The sequence below is a fragment of the Betta splendens genome, chromosome 3, assembly GCF_900634795.4.
Source record: "Betta splendens chromosome 3, fBetSpl5.4, whole genome shotgun sequence".
NCBI lineage: Eukaryota > Metazoa > Chordata > Actinopteri > Anabantiformes > Osphronemidae > Betta > Betta splendens.
This window is the reverse complement of record NC_040883.2, coordinates 5,091,118-5,104,963: the sequence shown is the minus strand read 5'-3', so window position 1 is coordinate 5,104,963 and position 13,846 is coordinate 5,091,118. Positions and strand designations below refer to the sequence as shown.

At 46.5% G+C, this 13,846-nt stretch overlaps 2 protein-coding genes across 9 annotated transcripts in view; both read right to left on the bottom strand.

The window, feature by feature from the left end:
* The window catches only part of chd9 (chromodomain helicase DNA binding protein 9), a 53,068-nt gene extending 45,147 nt beyond the window's left edge, over positions 1-7,921 (bottom strand). For 6 of the 7 annotated variants that reach the window (XM_029145265.3, XM_029145269.3, XM_029145268.3 and 3 more), the window contains exons 1-2: positions 7,763-7,921; positions 3,006-4,649 (exon numbers count right to left, since the gene is read on the bottom strand). In XM_029145265.3, the coding sequence (XP_029001098.1) occupies positions 3,006-4,541 (1,536 nt within the window). In that variant the 5' untranslated portion in view covers positions 4,542-4,649; positions 7,763-7,921. Of the gene's footprint in view, positions 1-3,005; positions 4,650-6,882; positions 7,159-7,762 lie in introns of those variants that run through there. The other variant, XM_029145267.3, reaches the window with a different exon arrangement.
* A 712-nt stretch (positions 7,922-8,633) lies between these two features.
* On the bottom strand, positions 8,634-13,383 carry aktip (akt interacting protein). Of its 2 annotated transcripts, none has more exons than XM_029145135.3 (10): positions 13,213-13,383; positions 12,419-12,532; positions 11,601-11,821; positions 11,463-11,527; positions 11,223-11,323; positions 10,972-11,060; positions 10,757-10,855; positions 10,444-10,551; positions 10,240-10,300; positions 8,634-10,113 (listed from the first exon to the last, which is right to left on the bottom strand). In XM_029145135.3, exons 2-10 carry the CDS (start codon positions 12,458-12,460, stop codon positions 10,006-10,008), a joined length of 894 nt encoding a protein of 297 aa, XP_029000968.1. In that variant the 5' UTR covers positions 12,461-12,532; positions 13,213-13,383; the 3' UTR covers positions 8,634-10,005. The 2 variants fall into 2 exon arrangements, with proteins under 2 accessions (XP_029000968.1, XP_029000969.1); XM_029145136.3 differs by having other exon boundaries at positions 12,419-12,529.
* Positions 13,384-13,846: the final 463 nt, after the last annotated feature.

The window sequence follows — 13,846 nt, the reverse complement described above, 5'->3', positions numbered from 1 at the left end:
CACATTTGACTGCTGAGTAGAGCAACAACAACAGTCACCAATCACAGAGGGGAAAAAAAAAAAACATTCAAAGCCATATAATCAGTAGAAGGCAGAAAACACAGGATAGGGACACAACAGGACAGTATACTTTCAATTCAGACCTACTGTGCAGTTTGGCCTGGCAACGGTCCCTCATGCTCCTCACACACTCAACCCAAGTGCAACTCCCTCCTCCCTCCATGTCGTCTGACAGGCCCTCCCCTGTGCCCGCCCCTTCTGCCTACAGGAAGGACCACGTGACTTCCTGTTTACCTCTGACCCTTACTTATTCCCCACCCTTCTCTGGAAGGCCTCCAGAACAGACAGGTCGATGAGGCTGGGTGGGAACGGAGAGGGAGCGTGCACGACAGAGCGAGATCACAGAAAGTGTGTGAACAAGACAGCCAATCACCATGTGGCTCCAGCAGGTTTCCCCAGGGGTGTGTATGTGTGGGCAAGTGTGCAGAAACTGAGCATGTGTGTGCGACGTTTGCGGGTGGTGGGGTGAGGGCTGGGGCGATGCACAGTGTCAGGTTTCAGAGCTGATTATGGCAATGCCGGCCCAGTCCGCTCCGCAGTTATATAACCCTCAGAAAGGTCAGTAAGCAGCAAAGCTAGCATGTCTGCGTCTCTCCCTCTGGCATACGCACACACACATCCAGTCAGATAATAAATCTGCAGCAGTGACGCGGGCAGTGACTGAGGAGGCACCTGCTCAGTGTTCCTGCCAATGTCCCTGTAGTGGCTGACACAGCCTCCATCTTTATTCAGCAGTAGAGCCACTGATACAGCGCAATACTGGGTGACTTTCCTCGAATTCACGCATCGGTATGTGTAAATTTGCAACAGCTACAGTAGTTTACAGTAAATGTTTCAGCACAGGGGAAACCTGACGTTGTCTGAACGTCTTTAGATGCCACTAGGCAGATTCAGTAGCCTGGTAGAGAGGCTGCGAACGTTCTTGTTTGTGTTTGAAACTGCTTTTAGCATTTAGCAATGTAGCATCCACACACGCACGCACGCACGCATTAGCTGTCTGGAGAACTGCACATGTCCAAAATCAAACAAAAAACCAAGAAAATAATTAACCAGTGGAGTGTGTGCTTGGCCAGTGTGTTCTTTTTTTTTGCGTTGGCCAACGTGTTCTTAAAACGCACGGTAGGACAAAAACTACACGGTGACTACACAAATCAAAAACACTTCGGCTCTGAAGGGTCTCGCTAACATGTCTGAAGCCTGTACGCTTCCACTACAAGGCCCCAGTACCAGAGTTCAACGCACATCCATTCATTTAACTTTGCACCCGGGCCCCATACCAGTTTTAATCTTAATACAGCAACCCAACCTCTTGAACCATCGGTGCTCATCACAGCTCCAGCTGACCATTACAACCATCCAAATCCTAATTAGCCACATTCACCGCGGGGGAGTGAACAGTGGGCAGCCATCCTCTGATGTCTGCTCAGCAAACACACCATCAGCAGGGTATTCACACATCGGTGCACATGAATAGCACAGTCAGCCTATAAGCATCAACACAGGGCTGGATGTTGACACAGACAGGGAGAGGCTGCTTCATATGGCTGAGGCCCCATTTCAATCAAGGTCCTTTACAGACGGACAAATAGCCTGAGAGGACGAGCTCTGCTTTGGGCAGACCACCCGTTTTTGTCAGTGCCTGTTGCTTCTCCTCGGTTCAGAGCTGAGGCAGCGCTCGTCAGACCGGTTGCGTTTTGTCTCACGGGCGCAAGTTTGGTTTCAGAGGAGGCGACGTTACGGTTTTGTGGCAGCGAGGACGAGTCATTTAGACCATTACTGAAAAATGGAACCCATCATGTGTTCGCCACATGGGCGGAGTGCAGAGCCTGAACATGCAGGCTTGTTAAGAATATGTCAAACAACGCTTCTGTGTTCTCAGTGAAAACGGCAGCGCGCTGTCAGGAGAGGACCAGGACCACCACAAGTGCTCTTATGAAACCAATGCGAATTTTCAACCTCTGCATGCGCTTAAATTGAGATAATGTTGCCTTTAACTAGATGCTCAACCGTCAGTAACGCGGTTTACATGAAAAGCTAACGAAAGCGTTTTGCACAAGGAGCCTGAATGCGTTGAAATTCACGTCTTTCTCCTTTGTGCGCCGTCCGAGATGAGGCGTCTGCCGCTTTTGATGCTGGTCATGTGTCACTCACGGGCCGGGAGGCTGCGTGGATGCTGCTAAGTTACAAGGCAACTGAGGTCTAGGAACCGCCTGAAGCCTGTTACAGCCAGCTAATGCATTCTCCTAACCTCCCCCTCCGCTCCTCTCCGTCATGCTCTTCCTCTGTCTCTTTCTCTCCCTCTCTTTCCTAAGCTCTGCTTTTTCCATGAGCTACCGCTCTCCTCCGAACACCCTCCCCCTCTTTCAAGTGCTAACCACTCTCCTTCACCGCTGTTTTCCTCCTGCCGGCTCTGTCACACGTGTGCATGCGCGCACACACATGCACAGAAACTGTGGCAGCTACCACAACAGCATGCAACCTCCCCCACACTCCAGCGAGGCCGTGTACAAGTGCCTCTGGCTTGCCCTGACCCACATCTTGATATAGCCCTAAGTATGCTTACAGCTAAGTCCTGAAGACACTCCTGCCACTCTTAGCCTAATCAGACCTGACCTGCTGTCGGCCAGATAGACAGGCTGGGGTGGAATGACCATTATCATTTTCAGAAGGCCCTAGGTACCGCCTCTCCACCTTCCCCCACTCCACCACGGATTGCAGCTTCTACCAGTCAAGCACATGTTCTATCTGGGATAGCCAGTTAAACATTACATGAGTGGCTGGCTTCTGTACCATACCAGGAAAAACACATATTCCCATGTGTGTCAGCAAATAAATGCTCTCCATTGGCAATGCACAGATGATGCGCTTTTGATTCCATCTAATTTGTGTCCGCCTATCAATCAAGGTTCCTGCACACAGGTTATACTAAAACAGTAAGGTATTACCTTTTCTTCCTTGTACAGAACAGGTGGTGGCTTCTGCTCATGCCCCCTGTCCTGGCTGGAACTGGTCCAGGAGCAGTTGGAGCCATCATGCTGGCTGAGGGCAGCCTCCAGCTGGGGCAGTAGGTCAGGCAGGAGGTCAGGAGGCTCCAGGTTCTCCAAGTCTCTATCTTGATCCTCGGCCGACAGGAAACCATCTCCCAAACCAGGGTATCCATTAGTGTTGATGGCCCCACAGCTCTGAGGATGCTCAGAGGGCAGTTGGCTGGCCATGCTGTAGCAGCTCATCGATTCACCAAACATCTGAGACGGCTTGCCTTGGGTTTCGCCAGAACACGGTAGAAAAGGACATTCCTCTTCCTGGCTAACGGGAATCCTACTGTGCTGCTGACGCATAACTGCCGTAGGTGGAAACTGACATGTTGTCCCTGAGAGCTCTGGCATTTTTGGAGTGAGAGGGGAAGTGGTGGAGGTGGGTCTAGACAATGAGGAAGAGGACAAGGACTTCTGACCGAGTCTGGGTATTTCTGGCTCTCCAGGGTAGGCTGGGAACTGGGCTGGTGGGTAAGCAGCGCCAGAACTGACTGAGCAAGTGGGCAGGGCGTGAACCATAGATGATGAATGCATGGAGAAAGGCAGGTTGGGGTCCTCTGGCTGAGCTCCAGAGAAGGCCTGCCCCCCTCTAGTTAAGTGGTAGCTTCCCTGCTGCTGCTGTTGTAAGCAAGCCCCGCCGAGTGAAGCATTGTGGCCATCTAGATAAGACTTATTTGGTAGAGCACTTGAATGAAACCTTGGTCCTCCTACGGGTAGTTGGTGCTGAGCCTGCTGCTGAGCGTGTCTTTCCTGGTGAAAGGAGAAATTGTGATGTGGCTGTTGCTGCAGCGACATCGTCTGTGGATTCATTTGTGGGTGCTGGTTCAACAGCTGTTGGTGATGACTTTGCTGTTGTTGCAGCTGCTGCTGCTGCTGCTGTCTGATTCTGTGGTGTTGCTCTTGTTGTTGGTGATGGGAAAGGTGGTGTTGGTGCTGCTGTGCTTGCTGTTGTCCAACGTGAAGTTGTCTGCTACTGTGCAGTTGTTGCTGCGGCTGATGACAAAGCTGCTGCTGCGATATATTGTGGAACATATTACCATTCTGGTCTTGGTTGCCCCACATTGGACTGCCACTGTTACAGAACAGCCCGTTGGACTGAGGTACTTGAGTAATGGCGGCGTTGTGGTACTGTCCATGCTGCTGTGTCATCATGCCACCATTTCCACTGCTTGCACCCCCAGAACCAGGAAAGGCCTGCCCCACAGGATCATGTGCCTTCATGCCAATGTAATGGCCCATCTGCTGACTGTAAGTGGGCATGGCTTGATGGGTAGAAACTGGTGCCATAATCCCTTGATGCTTCTCAGGGACTAAAGGCTCCACTTGAAGGGGATCATACACAGAAGTAAGGTTTAGCTCATCCACAAGCGAGGGTGCTGAGGAGAAGCCATCCTCATCCAGCCCTTCCAAACCTCCAGCAAAGAGGGTGTCATCAAAGAAGTCCATGGCAGAGGCTGGACGGTCACTAGAACCTTTGGAACGCCACTTAATCCAAGCTGGTACCAATGAGCCTCGCTTAGTCAGGACCTATAGCACATCCATTACATTGTGTCCCTGTAAAAGAATGGAGAGAGGAAATATTACAACACATTTCCCCCACGAATGAAATGATGAGACAAGCCGGTGACGTAAAGGCAAAGCCAGGTAACAGCTACGTCAAAAAGGTCTGGGGGAAAGTGGGACTAGATGTCAACGTGGCCTTTAATGTGTGTAGGAAAGCAACTGGTGTAAACCAACCGCTAGCCACCAGCAGGTGCCTCTTCCTATAACCCCCTCTGCTTTAACACACACAAACGCACCTCAACCCCCACCCCCACAACCAATGAAGCTGCCTACCCCGCTGCTGCAGAATGCGTGGGAGGTGCAGACAGCTGATAGAATTTCAACAGCTAGGGACAGAGGCATATGAGGTCCGTGTGTGCGCGCGTGTGTGTGTGTGTGTATTCTGCAACCACAGACCAGCGGAAGATGACAGATGCTTACCTAGGACAGTCATTATATGCTGACTTGCTATGTGCACAGGCACAATTAAGCACATGCATCCTTTCAGTATCTTCTGAGAACGAGAGAATTTAATTCCAATGTAAATATACAGATATATAGATACAAAAATACCGGTAAGTGGTTACCCCAAAAATGAGATTTGTGTTAAAGCAAAAGGTATCTTGCAGAAAAATGGATCTTCCTCAGCCCATTTCATCCTAATCTTTTAGACTTCTAATGAATGAACATTAAATATTTCTTGGAGTGGTTTAGGAGTCATATTAGTTAACAAATACACCTAAAAAGAACAAGGTGCTCTGGCACTGACTGTGTTTATTTGATGTATGAGAATGAGAGTTTAGCCCAATCAATTAGACTTAAATTCAGTTCTAGAGCTGTATTGCAGTATTAAAATTCGTGTAGCTTTTTTTAGTAATATATTCGGTTTTAGCAACAACACTGCTAGGAGCATGAAACCTAACTCACAGCTAATATATATATATCTATATGTATTTTATCCAACAATCCATCCAGCACATGGCACAGAAGTGTTTATCGTGAAAAGCTTTAAACCCGAGTCAAACCTGCAATTTAAAAACCAAACAAGTCAACTGGTTTGCAGAAGTGGACCGTCTTACTGGGCCGAAACCATAAAGCTACCTTACCACTCTGCCCACTAACGACAGTCAACAGGTCCTAATAAAAATGCGTTCCAAGGCATGAAGCCCCACCTGTTTTTAGCCAAGGGTGTGTGTGTGCTTGTGTGTGTGTGTGAGGTCAGGCTGGGCTGCTCATTTCTTAATATATATGTGCGTGCCTTCATGCATATTAGGCAACATGCTAATTACTCGTTTGTCCACCTAAGCGAGCACTTAAGGAAAAAATGTGACCCTGGGCCACAGTTTAGGCCCACAGCAGTTTAAGAAAAATGCAACTTCATACTTTAGTGACAATTAACCCATCTCCAAATGGACACCCTGCTTTAGCTGACAGGTTCCTGTCATCAGGACGTTAGCGCCCTTATAGAATCTAATAAACTTTTCTTTTGTTCCGGTGTGAAAGTAACAGAGCTCCATGATGCGCACACATTTTTACTTCACCTTTGGTAGTGAAGTATCCACAATAAATTAACACATTGACCTTATCTCAGACCAGTCCTGAAAGGTGCTGTGGCAGATGCTCTCTTGTTGCGGATATGCGCACCAAGCGTCATGTTTAGTTAACAGCTCAGATAAAGAAACAATATTGACTATTTAAACCGCTAATCCTGATTAAAAAAAAAAAGCATTATGTGTCCTCTCAACTCAAGTGCAGCGTGTTTGAACAACCACTCGCTTACAGCCGGACCCGTGTGCCCCGGATCGATGCGTTATTTCCCCGAGCCTGCTAGCCCAGCGACGGCTAGCCTTTAAACGCACCATCTGGTCCCTCCACGGAGCCTCCGCCGCCCTCCGTCCTCCAGCTGTTTCCCCCCGCAACCGTGACGCCGTAAACACCGCCCGGCCACGTGCAAGTCGGGCTTAATATCAATAACAACTGCGCACATAACTGCTCCGAGGTCGCCATTGAGGCTGCACCGAGGTCATACAAATGGCCACTTCTGCGCACCTCAGCCAGGCAGCATCAGACCAACAAGTAGCAGCTACGAGGACCTCAGAACCGCGGCGGCGGCGCGAACAATGAATCGCTAAAAGTTGGCCACGTTGCCCCCCCCCCCCCCAAAAAAAAGAAAGTCAGTTCTGCGTTCGCCACGGGCGACATTTGGCGTGCCTCGCGCTCGAAAAGCTTCGCTCAAACGCCTTACTTTTTTTAGGAGACGGACGCCGGCCGCACGCTCGAAGTCGCCAGCATCCTCTTCATCTTCACACAGCAATGGCTTCAGCTGCCGCGACAGCGGCGTCTCATAAGCCACCGGGGCGGCAAAGTGTCGCGCTACTTCGAGAAAAAAAAAATGAGTGGAAACCAAATGGATGCACGTGGGACATATGAGGTTAGATAGCGACTGTTAGCCCCGGGCTGCTGCTGCTGCTGCTGCTGAGCCTGGGCGCACGTGCTCCCAGCCGAGCCCCACTTTTGGAAACCTCAGGATTCAAAAGGTGTCGTGACTCGTGACGTTTCTTCGCTGAAGAAGAGGATGGGGAGGAGGGGGAGGAGGGGAAGCGGGGGGAGGAGGCCGGAGATGGATGGATGGGTGGGTAGATGTATAGATAGGGAGGTCGACAGCGACGTTGCCCGTGGCGAGAAAACTAGTTTGTGATTCGCAACGGAGTTTCGTTTTCATTTCTTAAATAATAAGTAGGGACGTAGTCGGCGGCGGCGCGCGCGGTCAGCGCGTCCGCCTTTAGGTGCGGAGCTCGCTGAGCCGGGCTCGTCGCTGTCAGTTCAGGACCACGATGACCAGAAGCAACCGGGGACTACTTTACCGCGTAGGTCCCCCATTCGTCGGTGCCGGACGAGCTGCGAGGAAGTGCGGCGGCGTTCGCCGTCCTACGTGCGAACTTCGGCGAAAGTAAAGCGGACTAGTTTTACAAGTCGCCGCAGCCGCGCGTCTGCCGGGCGCGCGGCGGTGTGTCATCAGACAGCTGAGGCGAGCCTCGCTGTCACAAGCTGACAGCCTGAATGGAGCGGACCCCTCGAGCCCGACGCGCGCCGCTGAAACGCGTCGAAGAAGTGTTATCGCTTACCTGGGACGAACACTTAAAGCGCCACGCCAGGCGTCAATACACAGAGAGTGTTATCGGCGAAGTTGTTGCTGTGTTGTTACTTGCACTCCTGCCGCCGACCCCGGTACAGCGGATCTACTGCCGCTGCTGACGTGACCGTGATAACGCCCTATTTGCATATTAGTGACCTCGCCTGTGATTGGACCGTTGGCAATGTGCCGCATTTTAACTTTTCGGCGTAACATTTGAGCCGGTTTCGAAGGCGGTAGTACTTTGAAGAGTGTGCCGCCGCAATCAGTGTTAGAGGCTGGTCGAAAAATTCAGGCAATTATTCGTAAAAACCCCATGTTGATAGCGCGCACAAGATGGCCGCGGTGACGTCAACGCCAATAGGAAGAGGTTTTACTTTCGCACATGGACCGGAGTCTCTTCTAAACGCAAACATGAGGGACGCGTGAGAGCTGCTCGTGCACTATAGACACACAGCGCCCTCTGGTGGCCAGTCAAGGGAAATACAGGTGCCCCAGTTAGGCTTGAAGGGCTTTAGTAGCCTTTACAGCAATTTCGAATAAAAACGCTTTGTGAATTTTTGGAGGTACTCGTGCCTTATGACTCTGTCAACATACCCCCTTGAATGATTGACAATCGCCAAATATGTTTAAATAGATCTAACCTTTTAAGAAGAATACCTCTGATGATAAACGTGAAGTAGCTGTGGAACTGTGGAACTTTTCAACATTATTTCCAATACTGGATGTTGCCATCAATGTTGACCTTCTGGCTGGCAATTATATTAACTTTAAAGAGTAAAAGGTACGAACAGATGTAATCAAACAAACCAAGCAAGCATTTTTGGTAAATTTGAGAAGGAAAAAAACCCACCAAGTACAGCTTAACATTTTATAGTTTTATTAATTTCAGAGGAAAGCGTAAAAATCTCATGTCAGCTATGTAGTAATGTCACTCACAAATATGAGCAGGAATGGTTCCATACAGAACATGTTAAAGTCACACGTTTGAGGATTTAGAACAGCAGTGTGTGATCTATGCTGGGATTCCCTTTCCTTTCAGAGAGGTTAGAAATGTGTCAGCACCATATCCATTAGTGACAAAACAACAGTTCTTCCACATTCTTTGTTGAATATTGCATATTCATATTTATACTGATTTAACATTCCTAGCCCTACCTGCTGCTGATTACCTGGACACGAGTGTTCAGCCAATCAGAAGCTGTAAGTGTAGGAATGGTGGGACTAGGACCAGGGTTATCCATCTACCATATGGGTCAACGACGTTGAGGCCTTTAAAAGGTATTATCACAAAGAGTGCATCTTAAAGGTGATCTACTCTCAGGTTTGTGTCAGTCACAAACTAGTTAATGACTGAATCTTAGCAAAATATATACTGTAGTCTTACCGGTTTAAAACAGTGCAACAAGTGAGAACTCACACTGAGTTTTTTGACTTGAAGAAAAAAAAGGTATGCAAGAAATGAAAAATCACCTGGGAGGAAAAGCAAACCAAAACCCGTAAAACCAACCGAGGACTGACGCAGAGGTCTCTTAAAGCCAAACCTTACCACAGCATTATTTACACACCAAGACTTTAATAACCGAAAGGTACATAAAACATTCAAAAGGGTTTAAAATTCAGACAAAATAAAATTAGCTTACTTATTTAAAACTGTACTTCCTGCTTACTTTAGTACTATGTAAGACAATGGTTTACACAGTAAATTTACAGAAAGAAAAATAAGTCCAATAAACATATTAAACCTATGAGGCCGTGCACTACTTGGGAGTTAAGGGAGTGATGATTAGGGGGATTCATTCACAACCGTGTCGGACAACATCCTCATTCTGACAAACAGTCCTGAGCAACCTTCTGTGAGTGGTATAGATTAAAGTCCACTACACTAACCTTCAAACATTGTTTTGCTCATAGTTTTCATGGCATTGTGTATATAAACACACACCCCAACAATTTGGATGGCTCCACTAGTCTAAGTTCTTTGATTTCAACAAATGATGGTATAAGACATCCATTCGTCATTGTCGGTTTACACTATGTATAAACTCCTGTATTCTTACACTAAAGCTGCTTGAAGAGATGCATACAAAGCTGTTAAAGCTGAGCAATATCATGAAGACTTAATATGGACTTCCCCAAATTGTTGTAAGGAGCTCGCTCAGATGAGCCAAGAATGTACTGTGGCATCTGATGCTTGGGCCTCCCTCTAGTGGCCACGGCTGCAACGGTGCAGGTTCAGCTCTGGGGAGGGCTGTCATCTTTGCTAAAAGGCTGAGTCGATCCAGGTTTTACCCAGGACAGCCCAGATACCTGCGTCCCCTTGTGGTGATCCTCAGGCCGCCTCTATGGTAACAAAGCAAATTAGTGGTTGCGTAACCAAACAGCTCAACCAATCAAAGTGCTTATAGCTCTCACTCTAGCTTTATAAAGCCCTTTGGTATAAAATATTATATGGGAGAAGAAACTCACTTTGTGTGTGAACATTCTGTCCTTTGCTTCTTCATGAACAGCTGGGTTCCATGGGGAAAAACTGACCAGTACATAAGAATGACGGTGAGTGTCAAAAATCAACAGTTTCAACTATCATATAAAGTACAAGACCCAGACAATGCCTTGAATCTGCAGTGGAGGTTCTAAAATGTGTGAGGAAGGAAAGCAAGGGCAGTGACCAACCTTATTGCGTAGGGATCATCTATCTTGGGCAGGTCAAAAAGATGACTGTTGCATAGTCTCACACTATCCACCACTTTGCTTTTAAACAACTGAACATCTTTTTCATATCTGAAAGGGGATAAATATTTCAGTTGGCAAAGTACTGAATAATTATTTACATAGTTTTCATGCCAACTGCATGTTAAAGAATCTGTTTTGGTGATAACACCCGCACAGTTCCTGCTGTAGAAACAAATTAAAAGTAATTTTCTCTTTGACATCAAGCACTATAGGCATAGTAATTGTTCAACTACTACGAAAGAACAATACTCACAGCACAGCTGCCTCTGGGTTGAGGGGTTCAGTGGTGCTGATTTTGTAGAAAACTGTGCGAGCATACATGAGGACCTGCCAAATATGGTTGTGATTCCGTCTGCAAGAAATAAAACACATTACAAAAATTCAGTTATGTTCCGATATCATATTAGAACATTGCAGAACACTCTTCGGGGAACTGTAAATCCAACACAATAAAACCGGAGTGCATACCTCCATTTAGTGAAAGCTCTTCTGACGTCAAGCTCTCCGGACGTGGGGTCAACAAGGGGATGGAAGACTGGGATGTCAAATACAAATTTCTGGTAGCAAAACAAGAAAATATCTGTTTACTTACTACCAGATAACCAAGCTTGGGTGTGACTATTGTTGTTTAAAGGAAAAAAGCAGAATTAGCAAAATTACAGACAATGGATGCAAAAATACATGTCTACAACAGATACGTCTGAAGTGACACTACTCACAGGGCACTCTCCATCTGGATAGTTATCTGGAATATACACTGTGAATTTGAAGACTCCATCCTGGTACAAGCCATGTCTGATGAATATGACCCCAAACCACACTAAACACAAGGAAGTGTGAACCCAAATTAGATTCATTAACACAAAAGTAAACAGAAAGGTTATTTAAATGCAGTTTTGGCCAGTTCAGGAAGATCGGATGAATTTGAAAAGTGGAAATGTGAAAGATTGGTTTCTTACTTAGAGCTGATTTGTAGGATGGTTGGACATAAATTCCAGGGAGCTTCTGCTTGATCACCAATGTGCTGTACAAATCATGAATCAGGTCAATCCAAGAGAGGAAAGTATATGAAGCTTTGATGAGAAATCAGTACTTACAACTCAGCCAGTAGAGAGTACTCTAAGTAAAAGGGGCCATAAGAGGCATGTGTGCCATTGGCCGACTGGGCTGGGGTGCCTATTGATGCGGGTTTGGTGATGGGGGGTGCATTCTTAGGAATAGGTGGAAGTTGCTTTTTGCCAAAGGTAAGCCGCGCTGGGCTGGCTCTTTGCTCCCCATGTGCACTCTGTTCCTCATTGTCAGGTCTCTGCTGGGAAACCTTAAGAGTTAAAGGAGAAGAGGAGAAACTTATTTGGCTTGGAGGAAATGGGTTCTAGACAGAAGCATCTATAATTTACCAATACTATTGAAATTAGAATAATTACATCAGTTTCACTACAGGTATTAAACACAGCAATATTATGGAATGTACAGAAGCCAGATTTAACATTGGTGATGACGACTACAAGTATCCTAGGAATGTCACAGAACAATGTGTTACACAACACATCTAGCCTACACATTCACTAAACTCCTGCAATAAAAAGCAAAACATGAAGCCACACTCAAATTAAAGAAACCTTTGGGGTCCTGTGTACCTTAACAAGCTTGCAACAATGTGTGCTCTACTGGTGTTTAACTAGATTCTGACAAAAGGTTACCAGCCTGCGATTGATTAATACAGACAGCTAAATTCATCAGCATTTTCCTTGGCCCTTTAAACAAAGAACACCATTTACAAATGATGCAAAATGACCTTTGAGAAAACCTTTAAAATACAACAGTCCAGTGAACTTGTGTGAGCACTAGTTAGAAAAAGGTGTAACTTAAGCTAAGCCGTAGGGTTAAACCTGGCTGAGCATCATTTCAACTTTACCTTACGACTTGTATTGGCAGACATGCTCCAGAAGGGGTTCATTACTCAGAGGGTCAAAAATGATGGTCCTCTTTATGCAAGTCCCACGACAGGTGCTGTTCAGGCCATCCGCTGCTGTGACAGCAAGAAAACACATTGAACAAATGTTGCTGCAGCTTGGACCAGACACACACAAGCCAATGGCTAATCTAGCAAACAACAATATCTTCGCTTTTCCACTTGACATGAATATAAACATCGCGGCAGTAAGTAATAGAATGGAATCCAGACCGTTGTACTGACACAAAAGGGAAAAAGCAAATGTAGGGCAAATCCACATTCAGTTAGCATTTAGTTTAGCTTCGTGCTAACGCCGCTTTATTATTGTCCACGTTCAAGCTGGGGGGGTAGAAGTAGAAGTCTACATATTAAGATCAATCAAATGTTACTCGTGTCGTGACATTCTTACAAAACGTTCAGTAATGCCTTCTGATTACTGACAGTGCTATGCTAGCAAACGCTGTGGAGCTGCGTTACACAGCTAGCTTGTGAAAAACGGATATCGGTTTTCCTGACAGCTGGAAATCTAACCAACTGCCATCAAAAGCAAGTGAAACTAACATCATTTATAGCTACTGCAACGTCCATACGAGTCAGACGCAGTTCTGTCTGCTAACGTAGCTAAAAAAACAATCACCAAGTTACATCACTAGCTTAAAAAGTTACATTTATTGTTGCTAACAATCTGACCAACGCTAGCGCTATCCCTTTACTTCTAGCCGTTCCACGTATACAATCTTTGTGATTTTACTCACCGTGTCTGCCGGAGTTCTGTAACTGTGCTTTTACATTAGTGTCAACGTGTGTCCCACTTTAATTATCACAAAAAAAACACTCAATTGTTCCCCATTCCTTTGCTTCTCATCTCGGCTAACTAGCTAAATAATTTGACAGACCAGAGATCGGAGTTCAATCTAACCTAATGAGGGGCGGTTCTATGTCACAGCACAGTTTCCCATTGGACGCTGTGAGAAATGACCTCGCTGTTGATTGGCCTAACCTCCCGACACGTGACAGCGAAAGTCAGTAAAAACAAGCTGAAGCTGGTGCGGTTTGTTGTCGATAAAGTGCCATTGCAGCTGAGTGTTGGAAGCCGCTCCCTGTTTAAACAGTGCAATTATTAACAGGTTCTACGGGCGCGTGTGTCAGAAATTTGACCTGTCAGTGACAAGTTGTCTCTGGAAAAACACAGATGGACCTGATTATTAGAAAATTTCTCTATGGCATGACTCTATGGCATGTCAAGGTGTCTGTTGAAAAGTCTCTTGGTTATTAAGTTTGAGCACAGACACGCAAAAAGAAATACTGAATTCCTATTTTATCCAACTCACGTTTTGATTTGTTGATATAATAAAAATACATTTAATCTTGAAATAAAATCACAGAGCA